At 41.2% G+C, this 27,615-nt stretch overlaps 1 protein-coding gene and 2 long non-coding RNA genes across 6 annotated transcripts; 1 reads left to right on the forward strand and 2 right to left on the reverse strand.

Annotated features, from left to right (window-relative positions):
- The first annotated feature begins 24 nt into the window (after positions 1-24).
- LOC106026965 (uncharacterized) lies at positions 25-1,563 on the forward strand. 2 transcript variants are annotated; one of them, XR_010048818.1, is made up of 3 exons: positions 25-183; positions 433-558; positions 712-1,563. It is a non-coding gene; the product is annotated as an uncharacterized LOC106026965 (long non-coding RNA). The 2 variants fall into 2 exon arrangements; XR_001200563.2 differs by lacking the exon at positions 25-183 and having other exon boundaries at positions 195-558.
- Positions 1,564-15,553: 13,990 nt separating this feature from the next.
- On the reverse strand, positions 15,554-20,167 carry LOC134476962 (uncharacterized). Its single transcript, XR_010048820.1, has 2 exons — positions 18,817-20,167; positions 15,554-17,847 (listed from the first exon to the last, which is right to left on the reverse strand). It is a non-coding gene; the product is annotated as an uncharacterized LOC134476962 (long non-coding RNA).
- A 5,909-nt stretch (positions 20,168-26,076) lies between these two features.
- Tstd1 (thiosulfate sulfurtransferase like domain containing 1) lies at positions 26,077-27,598 on the reverse strand. 3 transcript variants are annotated; one of them, XM_003466684.5, is made up of 4 exons: positions 27,368-27,598; positions 27,039-27,161; positions 26,367-26,529; positions 26,077-26,289 (listed from the first exon to the last, which is right to left on the reverse strand). In XM_003466684.5, the coding sequence occupies exons 1-4, from the start codon at positions 27,438-27,440 to the stop codon at positions 26,238-26,240; spliced, it is 411 nt and encodes a 136-aa protein (XP_003466732.2). In that variant the 5' UTR covers positions 27,441-27,598; the 3' UTR covers positions 26,077-26,237. The 3 variants fall into 3 exon arrangements, with proteins under 3 accessions (XP_003466732.2, XP_023419490.2, XP_063109609.1); XM_063253539.1 differs by lacking the exon at positions 26,077-26,289 and adding an exon at positions 26,822-26,902 and having other exon boundaries at positions 26,380-26,529; positions 27,368-27,576; XM_023563722.2 differs by lacking the exon at positions 27,039-27,161.
- Between the last annotated feature and the right edge of the window lie 17 nt (positions 27,599-27,615).

Consider the following 27,615-nt stretch of genomic DNA (forward strand, 5'->3'; position numbering starts at 1 on the left):
CCACCTACCCTGATTGGTCGGTACCCAGCCCTTGCACCTGATGATTGGTCAAGAGAGCTGCCGCTCAGCCGAGTGCCTCACCGTAGCCAGGTGCAACCCCGCCCATTACCACCTCTGCTACAGCCGCCTCTGATTGGCCCGGGAAACTGTCCCGTAAAGAAATGAATTCCTCACCTTCGGCAGGTAAGGGCTCCGTGATTGGTCGGTGGTCCAGGAAGTAGGGACTTTCTGACTGGCTGAGTTAAATTGAAGCTAGAGAACTAGTCTCACCTCCCCCAAGAGGTAGGGAAGCGTAGGTGGGTTCTGGGGTTCACAAAATGATCCTGTTTTGGGTAGTTTGTTCGCTTGGCGATACTGGAAGCTGAATCCAAGGGGTGTTTTGCACAGAGCTAGCTCTCCAATCTTTTTTTTTTTTTTTTTTTTCTTTTGGAGACAAAATCTCACTAAATCGCTGAATTACCCAGGCTGAGCGCGAATTTGCGATTCTCCAGCTTCAGCCTCCCAAGATGCTGGAATTACGGCTTGGGCCACGGAACCCGGCGGTTGGTTGGTTTCATAGTAAGTTTGAATGTAAATTGCCTGCTGCTGTGGAAACCTTAGATGATCTTTTGGCAAGTGAAAAATTCATATTAATATGAATATTAACATGAAAGAAGCGGAAAAATACGTCGGCACCACCTCCAAACTGTGTTCTACTTTTCCTCCCACTAGCAACCTTCGCTAGCATTAAGAGATAACTGAGAACGGGACGAGGAAAGAGAAAGGACAGCAGCATAAAAGAGCGCTGAATTCCAAGGCGGGAAAAGCAGTGCTACGGTACCGGAACAAGCGCGTTAAACAGACATACACAAAATACAGCCAGCTAGTAGAAATTGAGCTCCAGATCCCCCGCAAACATTCTGGTGACTGCGGATGTGTCTTTAGTTCTGTGAAGCTATCAGCAGGACTTTATCCTTGAGAATTATCCTCTGGGATTACGGTTCAGTGGTGACTACGTCTTCTTCTACAGACTGTTGATACCCAACTTTCTATTCGTGTTGTTACATAAAGCGTAATCAATATTTTGTTTGTTCGTTCGTTTGCTTCCAATACTAGAAAGCGAGCCCAGGTGCTCTGCCCCGAGTTACATCCCTGACCCTTTTTTTAAAATAGGGGTTCACTACCCAGTCTGGGCTCAAACTTGCGATTGTGCGAGCGCGGGTGTGCCAGGGAGGTGCCACCATACTGGGTCACATAACGTTTAATTGAAATTCATGCTCTGCGCCTTCACTTCTCTACAGTTCCTTAATTTCAACTGTTCTAAGTATATCCAAGTTGTTGTGGGAAAAAAACTATCATTGCAAGTTAAGAGCCCACCCTTTTATCAAAACCAAAAAAAAAATTTTTTTTTACCTTTTTTTTTAGCCACCTTTTATCTCTTTCCTGTCTGTCACATTTTGTTCCTTTTTCCACATCTCCTGAGCCAAAGTTTCCCCTTCTGGTTCCCCTCAATTTAAAGCAATGTTTGTCAAGCACATGTTTCCCAAGCTGCTGCTGGGAAATAATAAATAAATACAAACCACAGTCCCGGACTTAATGCTTTACAAGTTATTTCTAAGACTAATACAGGAAACCAGACAATATGTAACCCAAAGAGAAACTTGTTACTAAATTGTAACAAGTATTTGGGTGACTGCCAAGCGCAAAGCTCTGTTCTTTGCCCTCAAAAGAACTTTTCAAAATGTTCTTATTTTTATTAGTATGTGCTTGATTATAGTTATTCTGGGGTGTTGACCCATACGTATAATACACCATAATTCTTTTTGTATCCCCTTCCTCTCCTGCCTCCTATCAGAGAACTTAATCTTAGAGAGACTTATGTGTAAAGTAAAGTACAGGACTAAAAAGTGAGAGACAGGGGCTCAAAGAAATGTTCAGTCATTGTGGACCCTGATTGTCAGAGAAGACTTCAAGATGTGGGAACCTAAACAAGGGCTTGAAGTAGCTCTGACTTTAAATAGGAGCCCATTTAGGCCAATCTCTTACCCATTACAGAAAGTCTCATAAACAGCTGGTAATTTAGACATGTCCTTTATAAATTCCTAAAAATCCTCAGTGCAGACCATCTTACTTTAGGTACAACTTTTCTTTTCTTTCCCCTCCCCCCATCCTGGGGATTGAATACAGGGCCTTAATAGTAAGCTACATACCTAGCCCTTTTCTATTTTTCTTCTTTTTTATTTTGAGTCAGGGTCTTCCTAAGTTGTCCAGGCTAGGCTCAAACTCCAGATTCTCCCGCCTCAGCCGCCCAGAGTACAAGGGTTGCAAGTGTGTATCACTATGCTCAGCTTCTCACTTTTAATTAAACCATTTAAGAGGATATTAGAAAATGGAGAGGTATCCTGTACTCTTGGGTAGGAAGAACCAATATAGTGAAAATGATCATATTCCAAAACTGTTATACAGATTCAATGCAGTCCAATCAAAATTTCAATAGCATATCTCACAGAATTAGAGAAAACAATCTTAAAATTCATCTAGAACCAGGAGAGACCTAGAATAACAAAGGCAATTCTGGGCAACAAAGACAAGATGGAGTATCACAATCTCTGACTTGAAATTATACTATAAAGCTACTGTGAAAAAACAGCATGATATTGGCAAAAAAACAAAACAAACAAAAAAACCAGACCCAAAGATCAATGGAACAGGTTAGAAGATGCAGAAACAACTCCAGAGACACTAAGCCATCTTATCTTTGACACAGGTGCCAAACACAATTCACTGGGAGAAACATAATCTCTATAATATATGGTGCTGGAAAAAACTGGCTCTGCACATACCAAAGATTAAAATTGGACCTGTATCACTCACCATGCACTAAACCAAATTCTAAATGGATCAAAGATCTAAATATTAAAAGAGAAACATTAAATCTACTGGAAGATAGAGTAGGTAAAGCTCTTGAAGACATTGGTGTAGGCAAAGGCTTTATGAACAAAATCCCAATTGCAAAAGAACTATCACAAAAAATCAACTGGGATCTCATCTTATGCTTTTTAATTTTTTTTATCAGTACCAGGGATCGAACTCACGACTGTGAGCTTGTAAGGCAGGCGCTTATGCTGCTGAGCTAAATCCCCAGCCCCAGGGGCCTCATCTTATTGAAAAGCTTTTGCACAGCAAGAGAAACCACCAACACAGTAAAGAGACAATGTGAGAGAAAATGTTTGCCATCTGTTCCTCAGGCAAAGTATTACTATCAGGGACATGTAAAGAACTCAAGAAAAGCAGTCTTCCCAGCCAGGTGTGATGGCTCATGCCTGTAATCCCAGCACTTGGGAGGCTGAAGCAGGAGAATCATTGTGAGTTTGAGACTGCCTCGGATACAAAGTGAGCTCAAAGCCAGCCTGAACTGCATAGAGAGACTGTCTCAAAAAGACCAAAAAAAAAAAAAAAAAAAGCAGTCTTCCCAGATTTAAAGACCTAATCCAAAAATGGGCATCTGAGATGAATATACATTTTTCAATGAAGAAATACAAACAACAAATAAATACAAGGAAAAAAAGTGTTCAACATCATTGGTCATTTGAGAGCTACAAATTAAAGCAACACTGAGATTCCATCTTACACTGGAAAGAATAACTATTATCAAGAAATCCAACAATAATTAATGCTGTAGGGGCTGTGGAGAAAAAGAAATGCTTTTTTACCATTGGTGGGAGTGTAGACTGGTACAACCACTGTGGAAATCAGTGTGGAAATTTCTCAAACCTAGGACTAGAGTTCCCATTCCATCCAGCTGTTCCCCTTGTGGATATCTTCCCAGGAGAATTTAAAAAAAAAATCACACCGCTGGGGATTTAGCTCAGTGGCATACATGCCTGCCTGGCAAGTTTGAGGTCGTGAGTTCCGCAAAAAATAAATAAATAAATAAAATTTTAAAAGATCACACCACAGTAACATATGTGTGCCCATGTTTATAGCAGCATAATTTGTAATAACTAGACTTTGGAAACAAACTAAATGCACATCAATTGAGGATTGGATAAAAACGATGTGCTCTTTTTATATAATAGAGTACAACTCAGCCATAGAGACGGATAAACTAGAGACTTTTATAAGTAAATGGATGCAACTTGAGACCATACTCGTAAGTGAAATAAATCAGACATGCATGTATAAACATCACATTGTCTAACTAGCATGAGAAGCTGAAAGAAACAATATATGTGTTCAGATAAATAGATAGTTAAGATAGTTATGCTACTGATTTCTCTGAGTTCATTGAAGCAAAAGGTTTGCACTGGCATTGTTCAGACAATTGAATATAGATGTCTTATGCTCTGGGTGACTGATTTAGAGATGGCAATGCACTTATGTATGTACCGTTGTTGCCCCCTGATTGTCGTGTTTTGAAATTTTGTTCTATTTTTTCTCTTTGAAGTAAAATGGATTTTAAAAAATAATTATTCAAACAAATTGAAATCTCCTACCTGGTAACTTCCAGCCAGTTGCTCCCTAAAGTATTTGGTGCCCTGACAGCACTTCTTTCAAATATTTGAAAGTACATATGATAAGCCCTGTGGTGAGCTGACAACCGGTTGTCATCTTGTAACACCCAGATGAACTGAATCAGTAAGATGCTGGGTGTGGAGGGCCCTCCTGAGGATTGTTGCCAATAACATGAAAAGGAGAACAGGAGAGGAAGAAGCAGGTTTTGTTGGGTCTTCTGGAGGAGCTTGTCCAGCTTCTTTCCTGATGTGAACTTGGCTGTTCCCATCATCAGAAGCTTGGGACCTTGTCACCGAGAATGGCTGCAGCTCACTTTGGGGGAGCTCTGACCTTTACTTACCACTTTCATGCTCTGGAGGAGAAGAAGTGTGCTGTTCAGTCTTTAGGAGAAGTTTGTCACACTGGCTTCCTGATATGAACTCGGCTGGTCTCATCATCAGAGGAGCTCAGAATCTCATTGTTGCTGAGGATGGCCATGGTACTTTTTGGGGGAGCCTTGGTCCTTACTTTGAGCATCACTTCCGGGCTCCACTGCAAGATCCCTCTGCCTGGTGACTCAGATCCTTCATCCTACTGGCACAGACTTTTTAGCTTCCACCACTGACCTTTGGGCCTCCCCAGCACAGATCCATGAAACAGACTTGCATGAGATATTATCATGGCTTCTAGGTCTCTAGCTGGACTTGTACAGGACATTGTCATAGGATTCAGGCCCTCAGCTGGATTTTTTAGGTCTTTAGTGTGTGGACAGATTTCCTACACTTTTTTTGCATTTGACTCTTTGGGTGACTATTATAAAACAATCCTGTAAATTATGTGTCTTGTATTAAATTGTCTTCCTTGCAAACCTTGACTATAACAGGTACCCAAGATTTTTCCTTATCTAAGCTAAACATTGTGATTTCCTTCAGATTGCCTCAGTGCAACACAATTTCAGGAGCTCTCTCTTCCAAATAAATCTGCCTCCTCTGGAAAACTCTTCATTGCTCCCAACCATGGAGCAGGCCCTGGGGAAGCCATCTCTCTGTGTGATCAACAAAGGTCTCTTGATTTCTAGCTTCTTGATTTTGGCAGCTCACATCTCTCTGACACTTTCTGCATCCAGTATCACGTAGATCACTGGGCTTATACAAAATAGGAATTAAACTCTATAGTACATGCATGCAATGTGCTCAGCTCTGGACCTAACTTTTTTATCAGTACCAGGGATCAAACTCACGACTGCCTGCTTACAAGGCAGGTGCTTATGCTGCTGAGCTAAATCCCCAGCCCCAAGGGCCTAACACATTTTAAGAACTGAAATGTTAGTTGTTTTAACTGCTCTTTTTGTGGGGGAAGGGATGCTACTGTGAACTCGGGGCCTTTGCACTGAGCTACATTCCCGGCATCACCACCCCTTTGTTTTTATTTTTGATCTTTAGGTAGGGTCTCCCTAAGTCACTAAAATGGCCAGGTTGGGTTTGAATTTGCAATCCTCATGCCTCAGTCTCCCAACATATTTGAATTACAGATATGAACCACTATGTCCTACTTTTTTATTTTTTTATTAAGAATTGCAAAAGTTTATTTCTTTAAAAATTGCCTTTACCACAAATTTAAAATCTGGAGGATCCCTACTGCCATCTAAAGACTTCATAATTATGGATAAAATAGCAAGATTTTCATTTAAAGTGTCATATTGAAAATGGTCAAAGATGATCCCCATAGGCATTTGTCTAACATCTAAGAAGCAGTGAAATTGTTTAGCAGCCAGAGTTGCAAGGTCATTTCATGGTCCAGAATTTAGTGTTTAATCCCTCCACACAGTAGAAAGTAGTAAAATTTCTATGGCCCTGTGAGGGACAATTGCCCCAAGATGATTCTCCTAGATGGACTCCTGGGTATTCAAATTCACCTGGGCAGTGACCAAACCATATCTGTCCTACTTCCCTTTTGGGTTTATGGCTAGGTTCTTTCTTCTTCCTCCTCTTCTTCTTTTCCTTCTTCCTCCTCCTCCTCCTCCTTCTTCTTCTTCTTTTTGCTCCTCTTCCTCTTCTTCCTCTTGCTCCTCCTCCTCCTTTTCAGTAGGATCTCACTGTGCAGTTCAGGCTGGCCTTGAACTCACTGTGAATCCTAGGCTGGCCTCAAACACGCAGTGGTATTCTTGGTGCTCAGCTTCCCGAGTGCTAGGATTACAGCATGTGCCATCACACCCGGCTTCTTCTTTTCATCATAAAGTTTATTGGACATTTTCTTGGAATGCAGCATATTTTGAAGGTAGAGAGTAAAATCTAAATGTACTTAATTATATGTGATTGACATTTCAGTGAAAATACCTGATTGTTGTTGAACCCTGATGCCACAGAAAGTTAGAAGAGAAGTGAAGTCAAAGAGGTCAGGCTGCAGGAAGGATTCAGGGCAGCCATAATGCAGAGTAAACTCACAGGGCTACAGCGGCAGGTTATCCGCCAGAGGCAATAGATTCATTCTAGCCAGGAGCCACCTTGTGCTGCAGGTCACCACCAAGTCTGCACGAACATGAGGCAACTCGGAAAGCATAGAGAGCCCTCCTAGCACACCTGAGGTCTTCATCACGGCTTCGGATCTCAGCCTAAAAGGTTCACTGCAAGTGGGAAATCCCAGTTCCTTTTTTTTTCACCTTGGATAATATTAAATTGGGTCCCTCTAATCCTATATTTGTACAACTGATTTGTTTTTCTTCAATTTGCTATTTTTGTTCTGAAAATGAAATATTAATGATGAGCTAGTATACATGAAATAATATTAATGATTAGTATCAGATGTGAAAAAGGCATGTACAAAATATGTGCCCCAATTATTATTACATAAGACATTCTTGTGTATATTTACAAATCATAAAATTAATTTTTTTGATTGAGTAACTTTTTTTGAAACAACAGATTTATTTATTTTTAAGTTTTTATCAAGTTAATTATCACAAACAAATTAACAGCTGGATAAATGGACCAAAAACTATATAAAATGCATAAAACAATTATATTAAATGAAGGCACACATTTAGCTACATTGGCCATGTTGTATTACTCTGATATTTTTCTTTCTCTCTTTATCTTATTGTCTGCCTTTTGTTTTGTACTTTATTTCTATATAGAGTTTCTCATATAAGAGAAACCATGTACTATTTAAACTTAGGTGTCTGACTTACATCATTTAATATTACACAACCATGTTCCTACAAATCATTCATCTATCCTGGCTTATGGCAAAATAATACCCCACTATGTATAAATAGCACATATTTTTTAGCCATTCTTCTGTTGATAGACATACACAGTGCTTCAGATATTTAGTTATTATGAATTCTGCTGCTGTAAACATTGATATGCATGTTTCACGGTAGTACGATGTCTTTAGGAAAATACCTAAAAGAGAAAATAGCTGCAATTTCTGCTCTTAGTGTTTTGAGGAATCTCCATACCGATATCTATAGTGATTGTACCAACAGTGAAAAGGTCTCGTTTTTCCCTATAACTTCTCCAGCATTTGTCATTATTTAGTTTCTGGAAGACAGCCTTTCTTTCTAGAGTGAGATGGAATCTTACTGACACATTAATTTGCATTTTCCAAATAGCCAGAGACATTGAACTTTTAGTATTTATTGGCCATTTGTACTTCCTCTGAGAAGTGTCTGTTCATCTTAAATATCCAATTTTGGATGGGGTCTTTAAATTTGGCGGGGTTAATTTTTTTAAACTCTTTATATTCTAGTTATTAGTCCTTGGGGGAGTAGTTGGCAAAAAAAAATTTTCCCACTTTTTGTAAGTTGTCTCTTCACTCTGTTGTTTGTTTCCCTTGCTGTGCAAAAGCTTTTCAGTTTGATGTGATACCATTTATTGATTCTTGGTATTATTTCTTGTGCAACTGAGGTCTGTTTAGAAAGTCTTTGCCTATGCTTTTGTCTTTAAGAGCTTTACCTAGTTTGTCTTTTAGCCATAAATTGTGTCTATTTTAGTCTTTAGATTTTTGATCCAGGGCCAGGGATTTAGCTCAGCGGCATAAGCTCTTGCCTGGCAAGCACAAGGTCGTGAGTTTGATCCTCGGTACTAAAAAAAAAAAAAAAAATTTTGATCCATCTTGATTTTAGTTTAGTGCATGGTGAGACATGAGTCTAGGTTCAACTTTTGACATACAGAAAGCCAATGTTCCCAGCACCATTAGTTAAAGAGGCTGCCTTCCCTCCAGTAAAGAAATTTGGCTCTTTGTCAAAGAAAAGGTACCTGAGTGTGCCTGGAGCTGTTTGTGCATCTTCTGTTCTTTTCCACTGATTTGCAAGTCTTTTGTTTTTTGTTTTGAAATACCATGCTGTTTTTATCACTATAACTTTGCAGTGTGACTTGAAGCCTGGGATCGTGCTGCCCCCTGTCTTATTCTTGCTGCCCATGGTTGCATTTGCTATTCTAGGTCTCTGCTCATTCCGTGTAAATTGTAGAACTGCTTTCTCTAGTTCTTTGAGGAATGCTGTTGACATTTTCATTGGGGTTCTGTTAGATGTGTATATTGGTTTTGGAAGTATGGCCATTTTGAATATATTGATTCACCTGTCCAGGAACAGGGGATAGCTTTCTATTCTCTGATGTCCTCTCCATCAGAGAACTACAGTTCTCTTAAAACTATAGTTTTCATTGTAGAGGTCTTCAACTTCTCTAGTTAAGGTAGTCCCTAAGTGTTTCATGTTTCTTAATGCTATTGTTAGAAGTATTGCTTTCTGAATTTCTCTCTTAATGAGTTAGTTTTCTTTTTATTTTTTTGAGACAAGATCTTACTACATAGCTCGTGTTGGTCTTGAACTTACTATGTTGCACAGGCTGGCCTCAAACATACCAAGATCCTCTGGCTCAGCCTCTCTAGTGCTCAGATTAAAGTGATGGATGCCCCATCACACCTGGCTCAATGAGTTCCTTATTGGTGTACAAGAATGCTGTTGATTTTTTTTTTTTTTTTTTGGAGACAGTCTCTCCTTGTGTATTCCAGCCTAGCTCTGAATTCACTAGGTAGCCCAGGCTGGCTGCTAACTCACAGTGATCCTCCTGCCTCAGCCTCCCACGTGCTCAGGATTACAAGCACACACCCCTATGCCCAACCAACACTGCTGGTTTTTGAATGTAGACTTTGTATCCTGCTATGTTTCTAAATTTGTTTATTAATTCTAGGAGTCCATTGATGAGCTTTTGGATCTTCTATGTAAAGGATCGTGTCATCTACAACTAACGATAATGTAACTTCTTCCTTTCTTGTCTATACCCCTTTTATTTCTTTTCACTTGACTAATTGCTCTGGCTAATATTTCAAGAATTATACTGAACAAGAGTGATGATAGTGGACACCCTTATCTAGTTTCTGATTTTAGAGGGAATGCTTTCAGTTTCTCTCCATTTAATATGATGTTGGTCATTGGTTTGTCATAGATGGCTTTTATCAGATTGAGATAAAATCTTTCTCTACCCATTTTTTTCAGAGTTTTTCTCAGAAATGGATGTTGGACTTTGTCACATGTTTTTTCTGCCTCTATTGACATGATCACATGATATTCTTCCTTGTCTCTGTTTATTTGGTGTGTTACATTTGTTGCTTTGCATATGGTAAACCATCTCTGAATCCCTGGAGTGAGTCATACTGGGTCAAGATGTATGATTTTTGGTGATGTGCTGCATTCTGTTCACCAATATCTTTTTTTTTTTTTTTTTTTTTTTTTGTCTTTTTTCGTTTTTATCGGTACCAGGGATTGAACTCAGGACTGCCTGCTTGCAAGGCAGGTGCTTATGCCGCTGAGCTAAATCCCCAGCCCCTCACCAATATTTTATTAAGGATTTGGGGGGTTGTTTGTTTCTTTGTTTGTTTGTTGAGACAGAGACTTGCTATGTAGTTCAGGCTGGGCTTGAACTCACTATGCAGCCCATGCTGGCCTCAAACTCACAGAGATCCTCCTGCATCAGCCTCCCAAGTGCATTACAGGCATGCGCCCCTACACCCAGATCTTAATGAAGATTTTTATCTCTATGTTCACTAAAGAGATGGCACATAGCTCTCTTTTTTTAGTTTGTTCCTTTTCTGGTTTTAGAATCAGGGTAATGCTTGATTCCAGGAATGACTTGGGAATATTGCTTTCCTTTTGATTTCATTAAAGAGTTTGAGGAGTGTTAGTGTTACATCTTCTTTAAAGTTCTTGTAGAATTTGGCAGTGAATCCATTAGGACCTAGATTTGTCTTAGTTGGCAGTTTGCTAATTACTTCTTCACCTGGGTGTGGTGGTGCCTGTACAGAGTGCCTATAATCTCAGGCACTCTGCAGGCTGAGGCAGGAGAATTGCTATAAATTTGAGGTCAGTATAGGCTACATGATGTGTTCAAGGCCAGCCTAAACTGCATAGTGAGACCCTGTCCCAAAAAGTAAAAATTCTACTTAATCACTTCATCAATTTCATGGCCTTATATTGGATTATTTAGGATTTCTATACCTTCTTGATTCAGCTTTGTTTGTTCATATATATATCTAGCAATCTATCCATTTCTCCTGAATTTTCCACTTTACTAGAGTACAGATTCTCAAAATAATTACCAATGATCTTCTGGATTTCAGCAAAATCCATTGTGATTTCACTTCCCCTTTTTCATTTCTAATTATTTAAATTTGGGTTCTTTGGTTTTGGTGGAGGGTTTTTTTGTTCCTTTGATTTGGGTTTTGTTTTGTTTTGTCTTTGGTCTTTTTGGACAGGGTCTTGCTATGCAATTCAGGTTGGCCTTGAACTCACTTTGTAGTCCAGGTTGGTTTTAAATTTGCAAGGATCTTCCTGTTGCAGCCTCCCAAATGCTGGGATTACAGGCATGCAACACTGCACCCAACTAGGATTGTTTTTGTTTGTTTGTTTTTGTTTTGAGACAAGGTTGTTTATCTGGTAGGTCCTTCTAAAAATGACTTCCCAAATGAACATTACTGAGTTTTGGATTGCTCACTTCTAGAAATGGATTCCAGGTTCTTCTCTCAAACAAAGAATTGAATAAAAGAGCAAAATGCATTGACAAAGTTTAACTGAAAAAAATTTAAAGAGTGGTTGGTGTGGTGATGCAAGCCTGTAGTACTGCACTCAGGAGGCTGAGACAGTAGGATCACTGCAAGTTGATGGCCATCCTGGGCTAAATAGTGACTGCAACGCTAGCCTGAACTACATAGTGAGACTGTCTCAAAAAAAAAGAAAGAAGTAAAAATGAAGGGTGAAGGAGAACCTGGCTCTACAGAGCAAGATTGAGCCAAATAAAGAGGCAAAAGCAAAATAACAGTATACTGTGGAGAAAGCAGGTCAGGCTATCGTGGGGAAGCCACAATAGCAAGCTCTTGGTGTTTGTGTCCTTTAATGTCCAAATGTTGAGGAGATCCTTGAGAACTTCTACACCCAGGTCCTAAAAGGCTGTTCTGAGATTCCTACAGTTTAGGCTGATGTCAGGTCTAGGACATCCTATTGAAAACCCGCTCAAATTTTTCAAGAAACCTTCAAGCTGGGATTTGAGAACTCTACTGAGCATGCGTCCAGGATCTTGTAATTAATAGGTTGAATCTACTTCCCCAGTCAGCTTTGCCACCCCCTAATATCATATATTAGGGTCTCACTATGTAGCCCTGGCTGGCCTCAATCTTGTAGTGATCTTCCTGCCTCAGCCTCAAGAGTGCCAGGATTACAGGTGTGCCTCACTATGCCTGGCTTGGGTTTGGGTCTCTTCTTTCCTTATTTTGATAAGATTGGCTAGATATTTGTTTGTTCTTTCAATGAACAAACTCATCTATTCATTGATTCTTTGTATTTTTGCTTTTGCAGTCTCAATTTCATTAATTTGTGCTGTGATCTTTATAATTTCCTTCCTAATTCATCATTAGGTTATTTGTTTAAGCTTGCTCTATTTTTCTGATGTGGGCATTCACCACTACAAACTTCCATGCTAAGATTGCTTTCATTTTGTCCCATAGATGCCAGCATGTCATACTGGCATTATTGATTATAGGAACTGTATAATTTCTTCCTTTATTTCAGCTATGATCCATTGATTACTCAAGAGAATATTGCTAACCAAATATAGTGGTGCATTCCAGCACTTGAGAAGCTGAGGCAGAAGGATTACTGAGTTTGAAGTCCATCTAGGCTAAATAATGACTTCAAGGTTAGTATATATATACCGAGACCCCATTCCCCTGCACACACAAAAAAGGACAGTGTATTGTTTAATTTCCATATGTTTGTAGATGGAAATTCTGTGGTGTCTTTTGCCATTGATTTCTAGTTCCTATGATTTCTAGTTCCATTGATTTCTAGTTCCTATCACTATGATGTGATAATATGCATGGGACAATTTTAATTCTTTTGCATTTACTTAATCACACTTTGTGGGTTAGCTTGTAATCTAATTTGGAGAAAGTCCCATGTGCTGCTGTAAGGTATTGTTATGGCTTCTGTTCAGGATGGCCCCACCCCAAGCTTCATATGAGCAATCAAGGACTCGACCAAATGTAGCATTTGTGATTGGCTTATTGGCTAAAGCTTGGATTGGTGGTATGAATGCTACTGCTGACCAAGAGTGGAGCCAGCATACAGACTAAGGGTGGGAAGGTGTGTGTCTCTTTCTTCTTTGCTGTTCCTGCTTGCTGTTTGCAGTGCCCATGAACAATGGCCCTGCCATGCTACCCTGCCACTTGGAATCAACTGAGTATGGACTGAAACCTCCAGAACTGTAAGAACAAGCCTTCCCTTGCTCCACTTTGGGGGTCAGGTATTTTGTCTCAATGAGAGAGAAAAGTAATTAAGACAGATATGTGTATTCTTTGTCCTTGGATGGAACATATCTAAATATCTAGTAAGTTCATTCATGTGACATTTTGGTTCAATTCTGATATTTCTTTTTCCTTTTCTTTTCTTTTTGGTATTGGAAATCAAACTCAGGATCTTGTGCTTGCCTGGCAGATGCTGAGCTGCTGAGCTATATCCCTGGTCCTCTGATATTCTTTGTCTATTTGATCTATTTGTAACAGTGGGGTACTGAGGTCCCCCATTATACTTATATTGGTATTTAAATTTTTCTTTTTTTTTTTTTTTTTTGTCTTTTTCCTTTTTGTCGGTACCAGGGATAGAACTCACGACTGCCTGCTTGCAAGGTAGGCACTTATGCCGCTGAGCTAAACCTCCAGCCCCCTATATTTAAATTTTTCATGCCCATATGTTTTTGTTTTTTGAAGTTAGGCACAATGGTACTTGATGCATATCTTTATAAGTGTGATATCTTCCTGTTGAATTGTTCCCTTAAACAATATGTAGTGTGACCTTTTTTTCACTTGATCAGGCTTGGCTTAAAATCCACTTTGTCTGAAATTAAGATAGCTGCTACTGCTTTTTTTTTCTGGGTTCTTGTTGCATGGAATATTGTTTTCCATCTTTTGATTTTTTTTTTTTTTTGAGACACTTCTCTCCAAGTCCACCTGGTCTTTAAGGTTTGTTTTGAGAGATCTACTGCAATTCTAATAGGTTTGCCTTTATATGTGATTTGTTGCCTTTCTCTAACAGTTTTTAAGATTTTGTTCCTGTGACTGACTTTTCATAATTTGACTATAAAATAGATCAAAGAAGTGCTCTTTTGGTCATGACAATTGGCATTCTCTTTGCCTCAATTATCTGTATGTTTTTTCCCTATATTTGAGAATTTTCTCCCACTGTATCTGTGATCAGATATTTTGCCATTTGTGTAGTTTTCTGATTTTGTCAATACAGTTACTTAAATTAGTCTTCTTTGCATCATCTAGCAGCTGTTAGACCCATCTTTCATGTTGTCTTGTTGCTTTTAAGATTTCTGAATAGTTGCTCTTTGAAGGAATCATTGTCTTCTAGTTCTAAAATTCTGTCCTTATACTGATCACTTCTGCTAGTGTATTTTCAATATAATTTTTTTGTTTTTTGAGGCACGGTATTGCCATGTATTTCAGACCAGCCTTGAATTCACTATGTAGCACAAGCTGATCTCAAACTCACAGCAATTGTGCTGCCTCAGCCTCCCAAGCGCTGACATTAAAGGCTGAGCATTTAGCTCAGTGGCAAAGAGCCTGCCTTGCAAGCACAAGGTCCTGAGTTCAATTCCTGATACTTAAGAAAAATATTATCAAGTGCTGAGATTAAAGGTATGTGCCACCATGCCCAGCCATCTCCTGAATTTCTAACTGAAACCTTTTCATGGACTCTAATTCTTTGCAAAACTGATCATTCATGTTTTATCTTGTTTCACTCACTTAGCTTTTTATTAGTGTATTCTCAAAGCTCTTGGATCATTTTGGTTGTTACTCCTACTTTCTGTTTAGTTATATCTTCTTTGATACCACTGATTACTTCTTTGATTGGTTTCTTAACCACCTCTGTTATCTTTTTGAGTAATTTGGATGTGTGGCTTTTGCTATTCTCCCCTTCAAAGCCCCCTAATGGGCCTTGGGAAGATGGAAGTTTTAGAAGACATCCTGTTGGCTTGCTTGCTTGCTTTCTCTTTCTTTCCTCGACAGGGTCACACTATGTAATTCAGGCTGGCCTTGAACTCACTGTGCTCAGGATGGCCTCAAGCTCCTGGTAATCTTCTTCACTCAACCTCTGAGTGTTAGAATCACAAATATGCACCACCACATCTGGCTTTGTGGTTGTTTTGTTTTGTGCTGAAGTTTGTGGATGCTTATAGTGTAAAGACTTTGTTACTAGTATAGAGATCTTTTTATTAGTTGCTTTTCAGTGACATACTTTGAGTATAGCTAAATATAATCCTTTGCCTCAGCACCAAGATCTGGCTACCTCAGTTAAGTTGGGAGGAGAGGACCTAGCATAACAGGCCTGACACTGGGTTTCCTAGAAATATACTTTAGTATTATTAATATCACAAAGGTAATGTGAGTGTTGGCTTAGAAAGAAAAACCCATTAATAACAACAATTATGTGACCCTAGTAGTATCAAACAAATCAGCTACACTGTTATCACCTGTCTTAGTGACTTTTCTCTCGTTGCTGGGACAAAACACCCAACACTCAAAATGAAGGAAGGAAAGGTTTATTTCTTATCATTCTTGGAGGTTTCAGTCCATACTCAGTTGGCTCCAAGCATCAGGGTGGCATGGTGGATCGCTATTCATGGCTGGCTACAAACAGCAAGCATTAACAGGGGAGAGAGGGAGACACACCTTCCTGATCTTGGCTCCACCCCTAGGCGATGTAGCACTCACACCACCAGCGGAGCGCTAGACAATGAACCAATCACAAACGCATAATTGCATGAGGTTTGGGGGCCACTGACATAAACATCACCCAAGGCAAACTAAATATTAACATAAGGCAACCCAGGCCAAGCATGGTGTCACACACCTGTAATTCAAGCACTTGAAAGGCTGAGGCAGAAGGATCACCCTGAGTTTGAGGTCATCCTGGGCTACATAGTGAGTTCAAGCTCAGCCTGAGCTACATAGGGAGACACTGTCTCAAAAACCCAACAAACACAAGAGTCAATTCAGGTATTGACTTATAGCTAATCTATACTAAATACAACAGCCACCTCCCCACTACTGGTAGAAAAATTCAACACTAATTTTATAGAGCTAACTATCTAAATAAAGATTTATGATTTATTCAAGGTATTGTTAAAGCTTTATGGTTATACTGTTGAATGAATGCAAAAACAGAACTTTGAAACCTTGTATGATATGAGAAAGAAGTGGGACAAAGGAGCCTGTTGCGAAGTAGAGGGATGTTTATAGAATTAGGTAAAGGTGGGGCGCTTTTTTTTTTTTTGCAATTGGGGATCCAACTCATGACCTTGCGCTTGCCAGGCAGGCATTTGTGCTGCTGAGCTAAATCCCTGGCCCAGAATTAGGTAAAGGTAACAAAAAAACAAAACAAAACAAAAAAAAACAACTGATGAGAAATAGAAGATAAAACAATAGTTAAGTTAATTTCAAGATTCAAAACATTACAATCCACTCCTGTCTATGGTTAAGTCACATCTGTGAAAAGGAATACTCATCAGTTATACATTTAAGATTTTAGAGAATAAAAAACAAATGCATTCAAAATAAAAATGAATTCAATAAATATTTTATTGAAGAGAATGAGACGAAGATGACTAGAAAAATGAATTTATCCATATTCTTTTTGTGTGTGTTTTTGAGCCAGTGTCTTGTATGCAGTTCAGGCTGGCTTTGAGCTCACTTTGTAGCCCAGGCTGGTCTTGAACTCACAATGATCCTCTTGCCTCAGCCTCCCAAGTGCTGAGATTAGAGGCTTGCACCACTGTGCCTGGCTTATATTCATTCCATTCAATATTTACTGTGCACATATTACACATTAGGCACTCTGATCAGTATCAAAGATGGAAAATGTAAGAATGTACAGGTAAGGGCTGAGGATTTCGCGCAGTGGCATAAGTGCCTGCCTGGCAAGTACAAGGTCGTGAGTTTGATCACCCGTACTAAGAAAAAACAAAGAGATAGAGAATGAAGAAATAAAAGGAAGAATGTAACAAAGAAACAACCACAAAGAAAGTAGAAACCACATTCACACTCATATAGAAACAAAGACCAAACAATGAAGGAAGAGAGAGAGAGGTCCGCTTCCAGGTTTGTCTCTGGTGTCACTGGTAAATCACATGTGGAGACAGAGTCCAGATCTGTGTTGATTTAACCCAGCACATTAACAGTAGCTTGTGGTAGGGTACTGGATAATCCCTGTGAGCCTGCACCTTTATTTACCCTGAAGTTCAGGCTGCTTTCTGGCTCAGAGGCTGAGTCTGAGACCAGAGCCATTCAGCCTGCAGCAGTCAGCACACCTTCGGAGGGCTTGAATTCAACTGGGAGCCACTAGATGGACCCAGATGTTGTTCTGAACTCTGACCCCAGGAGACCTCTCTCCAAATCAGCTCTCAACCAATTGCTGTCTCCTGCAGGACAACCAAGCCCTCAGCATTCACCCGCCTTAGTGAAGTCCTTCAAGTCCACTGTGCCCCTTCACTGCTGTATCTCTCTGTGGAAGGTTCTGGGGCCACTAACAGTCACTGTGTGTCCACAGGTTTGAACCGCTCTCTCACAAAGTGAGTCCCATCTCAGTGAGAAGGCGCTACAGGCTACCTCCTTCTTCTTTGTTGAAATTTCTCTCTTCACTCTCTCTGGGCTTCATTTCTCACATCAGATCCTTCCTGAGTCCAAGAGACTCACTTCCATCCTTTTTATCTTCTTTGTATTGCCATATTCCAGTATTCGGATGGCAACTCTTTGAGAGGTTGTTTCTCTGCTGCTTACCACTCCACCATCTTCCAGAAGTCAAGACTGGATTCATTAAATCTGAAGAAACAAAAAAATACATGCATTTGAGTTTTAAAAAAAATTTTTTTCAGACATCTGGACATCTATATGCTAGAACCTCTAAACATATGAAAGGATACTTACATTTCTAAAGGCAAAGAAAAAAAGACATGATTGTCTAACAGGGAAGATTAATCCCCAATAAATTATCTTACAAAAATATCAAACTTCTTTTCCCATTTTTCTACTACTAGCAAATGTGGAAAGAAAATTCCCATTGAAAAAATTCTGTAGGCTGATATAGTAAATTAAGGTCATTATTTGTACATATTAAGTAAGTCCTATAAATGGATATTTTTTCAATCAGACTTTATTGGTGCATTTTAGTTATACATAGAGATCACAGTGATTTAGTACAGGGGTTTAGCTCAGTGGTTCAGGTGCTTGCCTGGTGAGCACCAGGTCATGAGTTTGATCCCTGGTACCAAAAACAAAAAAACAAAGCAAAACATAACGATCATATTGTAGAGGATTTGTATCTGTACATGATATAACTTAATCCTTTTGTTCTCCCACTTCTCTACCCTCCCTTCAATCCCACCTGGCTTCCCCATTTATAAAATTCCATTTCCATGTTCTCCTTCTTTTCTCATTTTTTTTTAACTTTTCCCTTCTTTTCCTTTTCCCCTCCTCTCTTTCTTGTTCCCCTCCCCAATTTGAACATTGTCTTCCTATTTCACAATACTTGGGCTGGGGATTTAGCTCAGCGGCATAAGTACCTGCTTTGCAAGCAGGCAGTTGTGAGTCTGATCCCCGGAACTGATACAAATAAATAAATAAATAAATAAAAATAAAAAATAGCAAACTATTTCACAATACTTATTATACATTTTGGTCCTTCTTTACACTTTCAGATTCTCACATGAGAGAAATCATACAATATTTTAAGCATATGTGTCTAATTTATTTCATTTAAGAGTATAGACAGCTAGGCATGGTGGCACATACCTGTAATCCCACCCTTTGGGAGGCTGAGGTAGGAAGATTGCTGTGAATATGAGGCCAGCTCAGGTTACAAAGTGAGTTCAAGTCAAGCCTGAACTGCAGAGTGAGAATCTGTCTTTAAAAAAAAAAAAAAAAAAGTATGAAATCGAGGTGCACCCATTTAGAAATGTCTTGAGCTTCTTTTCTTCTCCTTTTCCTTCTCCTTCTCCTCCTTCTCCTTCTCGTGTCTTTTTGAGATAGGGTCAGGCTATGTAGTTCATGTTGGCCTTGAACTCACTATGTAGCCCAGGTTGGTCTCAAACTTGCAACAATCCTCCTGCTTTAGCCTCTCGAGTGCTGGGATTACAAACAGCTTGCCCAGCTTTGGCATATCCTTCCTTATGGCAGGGTAGTACTCCATTATATTAAAAAATTACATCTTCTTTATCCATTTACCAGTTGATGGGCATTTGGGTTGTTTCCAATATTTGGCTATTACAAACTGTGTGGCTATAAACATGGCTATGCATATATCACTGTGGCATGATGCTCTTCATTCTTTTAGGAAAATATCCAGGAGGGGAATGGCTTAGTCAAATGAAACCTCTAGTTGTAGGTTTTTGAGGAATCTCCACACTGATATCCACAGTGGTTGCACCAGGCTACACTCCCACCAACAGTGGAGAAGTGTTCCTTTTTCCCACAGCTCTGCCAGTACGTTTGTTTGTTTGTTTGTTTGTTTGTTTGTTTGTTTGGTGGTATCAGGGATCTAACTCACAACCTTGTGCTTGCCAGGCAGGTGCTTATGCCACTGAGCTAAATCCCCAGCCCAGCATTTGTTATGGGTTGATTTCTTGATAATAGCCATTCTTTCACTTTGAGGTTTTGTTTGTTTTTGTCCAAGTTTGTGATTTCCAAGAGTGTCAGGTATTTTGTTTCAACAAGAAGAGAAAACTAACCATGATACTGGGGATATAGTTCAGTGGTAGAGTTTTTGTCTTGCATTTACAAAGCCCTGAATTCAATCCCCAGCACCACACACACACACACAAACACACACAATGGTAAAGTTTTATCACAAATAGTAGCACACATACCATCGAGACCACACATGCCCAATGACTAATACTGCTGTGCCCTAAGAAGTTTTACCTTACACAAACCCTCAAGCTTGTCTTGAATCAAACTGCAAGAAAAGAGCAAAGATAATGCCTGTCTACTGTAGCCACTTGTTCAGGCATTGTGAACAAAATGTAGAAATGATAAAGCTTCCAGACATAAAGATTACCCAACGTGGGATAAAACTGAACACTCCACCCAATACCTAATGCAGAGTGCATAGTCAGTGTACTTGTGAAAGATACTCAAGTGAACACATGGGACAGAACTCTGGCTTCTGTCGGGTTTATTCTTGTTGTTTTATGTAGACTAATCCTGATGGAGATTTAATAAAATAATTGATACATTAAGTTCTTTTATTCTAATAACCAAGTGTAAGAAAAACTACTGAAGGGTATAGGAGTTTTTGTATCTTCCTACACTTTTAAAGTGAATTTGATTTTCACTGCAATATGATATTTTAATTAACAATATGCTAAAAACAAAATTGTCAGAATTATGGTTTGGGTCCCTGTTCAATTCTCTTATTACAAAGTGAATCCAGTAAACATCTTCCATTTCTAAAAGCCTGAGAGATGAATTCAACCTTTCTTTAGTTAGTTACAGTTCACTGGGCTGATGACATCAATGGTAACCTTGTAAACTGAAACTGAACATCTGAAACTCTAAAACACTAACACTTAGCTGGGCCTGGTGGTACACACCTGTAATCCCAGTACTCAGGAAGCTGAGGCAAGACTGTTGTGAGTTCAAAACCAGCCTGGGTACAAAGTGAGCTCAAGGTCAGCCTAAACTGCATAGTGAGACCCTGTCTCAAAAACACAAAAGAATAAAAAAACACACATTTAATCCAGGATAGAAAAATGACCATCGAAAGTAAAGAGAACCACAAGACCGATCACTAAAATGAAAAACCAGTTCTCTGTTATTTGAGCTAATAGTTACTCAGAGCATAAAGTTTCCACCTTCATTCATTATGATTGATGGCTCCGAGTCACAGTTTCGATGTAAAATGTGACAGGAGATCCAGAATTAACTGCAGACAACTGATTAGTCATTTCTTTTCCATTCACAAAAACTACACATAAACTGTTAAAGAGTCATTTACCTGTAAACAGTAATGCTAGTAAGAGAACTGAAACAGCTTCTAGGTTACTGATAACACAGTCAATTTCCTAAATCCGAGTAAGAAAACGTTTCAGAATGCCAATGATATAGATACTTAAGTTTTTTTGTTGTTGTTGTTGTTGTTACTGGGTCTTACCATATAGTCCAGGCTGACCTTGAATTTGTAATCCTCCTGCCTCAGCCTCCCAGAGAAATTGCAAGCATCTGGCTCCCTGAATTTTAAAAATCTGCTTTCCTGCCAAACTTAGTGATGCATAGCTATAATTATAGTGCTCAGGAAGCTGAGGCAAGAAGATAACAAGTTCAAGGCCAGCCTGGACTATACAATAAAATCCCATTTCAGAAACAAAGCAAAACAAAATTTTTTTTCTTTTTTTCATCATTTTGAGACAGTCTCACTATGCAATTTTGGCTTGCCTTGGGCTCACTTTGTAGGCCAGGCTGGTCTCGAACTTGCAATGATCCTTCTGCCTTAGCCTCTCTAGTACTAGGATTACAGGGGTGTGCCACCATGCCCGGCTTCAAAAACTTCTTTATAATTCACTTGTATCTATGCTTCACATATCCGTCCCCTTTTGGGATAATATGAATTCCAAGGGGCATGGCCTACTATTTCATATGTAAACACTAATAAAATAAGGAAAACAAAAATTGAAATAGTTAAAAGTACCTTCCACCACCACTCATTTGCAGTAATTAGAACTTGAACTCAGAATTCTGACTGGTTTTTTTGTTGCTTTATTGTTTGCATGGTACTGAGGGTTGAACTCAGGGCCTGGGCATTGAACTACAACCCTGACCCTTACTAAATTGTCCAGGCTGGGCTAGAACTTGCAATGCTCCTACCTCAGATTCCCAGAGTGCTGAAGTTACAGATATGTGCCACTGTACCTGGCTTTATGACTATTATTATTCTGTCCTTTCACAACAGCATGCTACCATTCATGATTTCCAATATTCTCCCTTTTTTCCATGAGAATTACTAAATGACTCAATAAAAACTCATCTACGATTTCCTAAGTGTCAGGTTCTGGTTTCATTATGGCCCACACTGCAATGATATAAACAGCCTGTCTCCTTACAGAGCTCGCAGAAAGGGGAACGCAAGTTACAACAGCGTTGCTTTATCCTCTGTTCTGCATCTTGTGTCCTTCACGGAATCCAATTATATAATTTTATCTGCTATTTTCCTCTCTTCTCCTTGAGTTAAAAGCCCTCTTGATGACAACAGGGAGTCTCTTGCCAAATACATTCTTATCATTCTTGTGAAATTCAGAGGGTACAAATGACTTCCCAGCCAGAAGGAGTTAGTGAAGTGCAGGGTCAGAAATGAATAGCGTCTACCTGAGACACTAAAGGACCAAGCTGACAGCAGCCGGCAGGGGAAGAGAACTTTGGAAAGGCAGCCTGACACCAGATCACAGATTGCTCAAAGGCCAGGCCAAAACATGCACTCTGGTCACCAGGCAGTAAAAACCAATTGCAATTTATTGACTCTGACTGATAAGATAAAAAATTGTTATTTCAAGATTGGGCAGGCAGTGATGGTTCAGAAGGGCTGAAATGAAAAGATTTGAAGGTCAGAAGCTCAACAAAAACCCACTGAAACTCTATGTTCAACACACTGGAAATGAAGGCTGGTTCCAGCCTTTGAGCTGCTTGCAGCAAGCAATTCTAATGTACAACAGAAATGTAGTATAGTGGATCCTGTGACGCTGGCATCAGGCAAGCAAAAACCTGGGAGAAAAAGTAGGGGAAAGGGGGTGTCCAATTTAGTATGAACAGGAAGGCAGAAGGCCAGGGAAAGCCAGGTGTGGTGCCACAGGCCTATAATCTCAGCACACCAGAAGGCTGAAACAAGAGGATTGTAAATTTGAGCGCACCCTTGGTAATTTAGCAACCAAGACACTGTGTCGAAATCAAAAATCAAAAGGCTAGGAATGTAGCTCAGTGCAAAGACCCTGGATTCAATCCTCAATACCAAAAATAAATCAAAAAGGGCAAGAAGGGTACCTGTAAGTAGAATCTAGCTGGTAAGCACTGGCTCAAGCCCCACCTGCTGAAATAGCTAGGCAGAAAGGAAATGAGAATTCTACAAGGTAATGGATTGGAACAGCCTCCTGGTTACAAACCAAATGGTTCATGAGGGAATAAAAGGAATGTTGTCTCAACAGTGATCACACCAGAGGGCAAAGTTATGCAGTCAGCCAAATCAGTGTGCTTCTAGGATTACCTGTAACCTCCAGCTGTAAAGCAAAAATATATCAGCATGTAGAAAACTAATCTAGTGACAGAAGAAAATCCCGGGTATTTTAATGTTTCAGCTCTTGTTTTGGTAACTGGTTATGAGTGAGCATGCTTGAAGCAGGCACACACGTGTAATCCCAGCCCTCTGGGGCTGAGATGGAGGTTGGTGAGTTTGAAGACAGCCTGGGTTACGTACTTGGTTCAAGAGCAGCCTGAACAATATAGTGAGACCCTGTCTACAACAATAAGTAAAAAGAAACTCCAAAAACTACAGATGGAAGAAGGAGGAAAAAAGTAGAGGCCAGATATGGTGGTATACAAATGCAATCCCACCACTTGGGAGGAAGAAGCAGGAGGGTCACCAGGAGTACCAGGCCAGCCAGAACTACCTACAGAGAGCTCCTATCTCAGTTTTTATTTGTTGTTGTTTTTAAAATAAAAGAAGAGGAAGGAAGGAAGGAAGGAAGGAAGGAAGGAAGGAAGGAAGGAAAGAACAAAGAAAACTAGGATAGTTCAGACTCAAAACAAAGAGGGGTATTTAGGCCCCAGGAAAAAAAATTTCCCAACCTATCTGACCACCAGGGATCTGGCTTAAGTGATACCTATTAGACTCTGGGCTACTTTCACATACGGTATTTCCATTTTATCTCTGGACCCAAACATATCCAGCTAAACTCAGATTAGCCCAGGGAGAAAGTGGGCTAGCTCTGTAATACTGAAGCACTGGAAGAATGGAAGGTTTGAGTTGGACTGAGATAAAAGAGGGAGGAGAGCTGGCTACAGCCCAGAAGGCAGCCAGAAAGGGAAGAGGGAGGTGAGGAAAGGACAAGGAATGCAAGAAATGTCTAAAAGGATTTCTTTAGTGACTTGAAAAGTCAGAAAATGAGTTCCATCTCTAGCCGACCTTCTTTTCCACAGATAAAAGAATTAAATTGCTAAAAATCAAACCTGAAAAGTGAAAACTCTGCCATTAAAAAATTAAAAGGCCTCAGCTGGGCGCAGTGCTGAATGCTTGTAATCCCAGCATGCAAGAGCCTGAACGTTCAAGGCCAACCTTGGCTATGCAGTGAGTTCAAAACCAGCCTGAATTCACTCAAAAAAATAAACACTGGGGGAAGGTGTGGTGGCAGGCACCTGTAATCCCAGCACTCAGAAGGCTGCGGCAGGAGCACTGTGAGTTCAAAGTCAGCCTGGGTTACATAGGAGTTCAAGTCCAGCGTAAACTACATAGCAAGACCCTGTGTCCCCCCCCCGCCAAAAATAAGTAAGACTTCAAGAGCCATATATCAAACTACACACCATACTAAAAGGGATATATATACAATTATGTAGTATTGGATTTAGTTTCAGTAACCATTTGCTCTTTTCTTCTTCTTCCTCCTCCTTTTCCTCTTCCAACTCTTCCTCCACCTCTCCCCTTCTTGTTCTTCTTCCTCCTCTATGCTGGGGAGCAAACCTAGGGCCTGATGTATGCTAAGCAAATGTTTTTCCACTGAGCTACATCGTCAGTCTTTTTTTTTTTTTTTGCTTAACATCTTGTTAATCCAGTGTGGAGTCAGAGAACAACAATGATGAAAACAAGACCCTGTTTTGTCTTGGCACAGCAGGGGCTCCTCATGCCCCTAATCCATAGGAATGGGTGCGGTCCTCAGTTTCCTCACCTAAAGGCCCATGATTTGCATTTTCCTTTCCTCAGCCCAGTGTCTGAAGTATGTGAGGTTGGGCCTGAGCTATGGATCCAGACCAGTACGGCATGTGTGCTGCAGTGGGCAGGCAGAGCCCTCTGTCAGAACGTGAACTGTGTTATGAGTTGCTTTTCCTAAACTAAAACCTCAAGATTCAGGTTTGATTGTAGTGTTGGCATTTAGCGATAAGAGGGTTTTGGGTTACAGTTTGGGCCCTTGTCTCTAAAAGGTTCACCATCACTGGTGTAGGAGGACACAGATATTTTCTCTAAAGGTTCAGATGGTTTCATTTCAGGCTTTAGAGGACATATGGTCTGTGGCACAGCTACTCTGCCACTTTGCTTGAAAGCAGTCATGGACTATATATAAATAGAGCAGCCAGGCATGGTGGTGCACTCATGTAATCCCAGTGCTTGGGAGACTGAGGCAAGAGGATCACCATTCTTGGATTACATAAAAAAAAAAAAAAAAAAAAAAAAAACCCTGTCTCAAAAATGAGTAAATAGGGCTGGGGATTTAGCTCAGTGGCATAAGAGTCTGCCTGAAAAGCTCAAGGTTGTGAGTTTGATCTACAGTACCACAAAAAATAATTAATTAATTAATTAATTAAAGCAATGGTCACAGCAGTAGGCATTTAGGGTCAGTTTGCTGGCCTCCAGTCTAGAGCATTGGTACTTGCTTCTGGCTGCACAATTAGAATCACCAGAAGGCCCTGCAAAGCCACAAATGCCTGGGCCCTATCCACTAGATTCTGGGAGGGGGCCAAAGTTTTTTCATTTTTTCCTGAGGTGGGTTCTTGCTGTGCTGCAGAAGTTGGCCCCAAACCCCTGGACTCAAGCAATCCTCCTGCCTCAACATCCCAAGTTGTGGGACCAAAAGTCCTCGCCACCACTCCAGAGCAAGGTTCTTTTGTTTTGTTTTGCAGCTACTAGATAAATCTGACGTGCACCCTGGTCTGAAAACAGCTTTTCTACAATTGCAGTATCTCAGGAGACTGCTAACATCTGGGGGTAGGGAGTTGGCTAGATGAATGCTGTAAGGATAAATGATCCAGGACTAAGTGAGGTCTACATTAAGGACAGAACCATTTTCAGTCCCCCTGAAGTTAAGTATTTCAAGTACTTTATTTAAGAGTTCTTTATTTGACACTCAGGTGTAAAGCACTGTAAGGAGTTGTCCCACTCAGGGCAAGCCAGCAATCAGCCCTTTCATGGCCCTTTGTGAAGGTGGCCATGGCAGGGAGGCCTTCAGTAAGACACCTGTTACCTACTCTGCCTTCTCTGACCATTCCCGATAGGCCCCAGCATAGTTTCGAGCCCTGTGGAGACAAAGAAGGATGAGGGGAGGCAGCTTCCGTGGGCAGTCCCCAGTCATCCCAGCCAGTCCTGCCTGTACCCTCTGTATCCAAGGCTTTGGGCCAGCTGTGTGGCCTGCAAGCCCCGCCGGCCCATTTGACAGAAGAAGACAAGGTTCTCATCGTCCAGCTTTGGCTTCTCGGCGGAGTATAAAGCCTGGAATGCAGCCGGCCCCATCTGCAGGGCATTTTCCAACTCGGATACTGGGAGAGAGGTCAGGAGATGAAAGGTGAAGAAAGCCAGCGGTGGCAGCCATGGCACTTGTCGGTTCAGGAGCTGGGCCTGCCAGAGTGGGTCCTAGTGGTGGAAAAATCTCCGGGGACCCCCAGAACAACAGATGGTGGCCATCTCCTCCCCCGCCCTAACCTCAAGGGCAAAAAACAGCCAACTCATGCAGGAAATCAGCCAAACAACCTTTAATGCGGGGGGCTTCCCTGGCCGCTAGAAGGCTGAGGCAGGCTCAGTCGTCCGGCCTCAACGAGGTCAAGTGCTTGCCTCTCCTTCCTCTTGTCCCGGCAAACCGGACAGGCCGGTTCCGCGGCAGGATCCGCCTTCAACCGGCCCATGTCGGGGAAGCTGAGCGCCAGCCAAGGGAATTGAAGGGAATGCAGACCTCCTGACCCCCATGGTCATCGTAAGTTAGGGACCTATTAGCCAAGACCTTTATTGATTGGCTCTGCCCCAACACCGGCGTCTCCTCCCGATCCCATACCCGGGATGTTGAGCGCCCCAGGGATGGTCCCCGCCGCCGCCTCCTCCCGAGATCGCACATCGAAGAGCCGGGCCCGGCCCGAAGCTAGGAGCGACCGCAGCTCCGGAAGAGAGACTGTGGGCCCTGAGCAGAGAGGGAGTGAGCCTTTAGGGGAAGGGCTGCAAAGCACCGTGGTCCAAGGCGCCCTTCACCTGACCCAGGCGGTGGCGAGGAGCCAGGGACCTCCCGGCCACGCCCCTCGCTCCTCCTGCAGCCCCGGACCTCCACGCTTTCGCACTCCCGGAGCCACAAGCGGGACAGAGTCCCGGTTCAGGTCCCCTAAGAGGTACCTGCAGCCATTGTGCGGGTAGCGATCGCGAGCCACAGGACCGTGGCAGCCCGCCGTCTGGGTGCCCGCAGCATCTTCTCCCCGCCAAGACCGGAACCGGAAGCAAAGGCTCCGCCTCCGCACCACTCCCGCAGCACCCGCTCCCGATGCCTCTCCGCAGCTCACCTGAGGGTGCTTGGGTTGCCCACCCCATGCCGGAAAGGACACCATGGTCTGTCACAGGTACCGGGCCTTAGGGTGGAGTTCAGG

The sequence above is a fragment of the Cavia porcellus genome, unplaced genomic scaffold (assembly GCF_034190915.1).
Source record: "Cavia porcellus strain 051 isolate PalLab524CR breed Dunkin Hartley unplaced genomic scaffold, mCavPor4.1 scaffold_7, whole genome shotgun sequence".
NCBI lineage: Eukaryota > Metazoa > Chordata > Mammalia > Rodentia > Caviidae > Cavia > Cavia porcellus.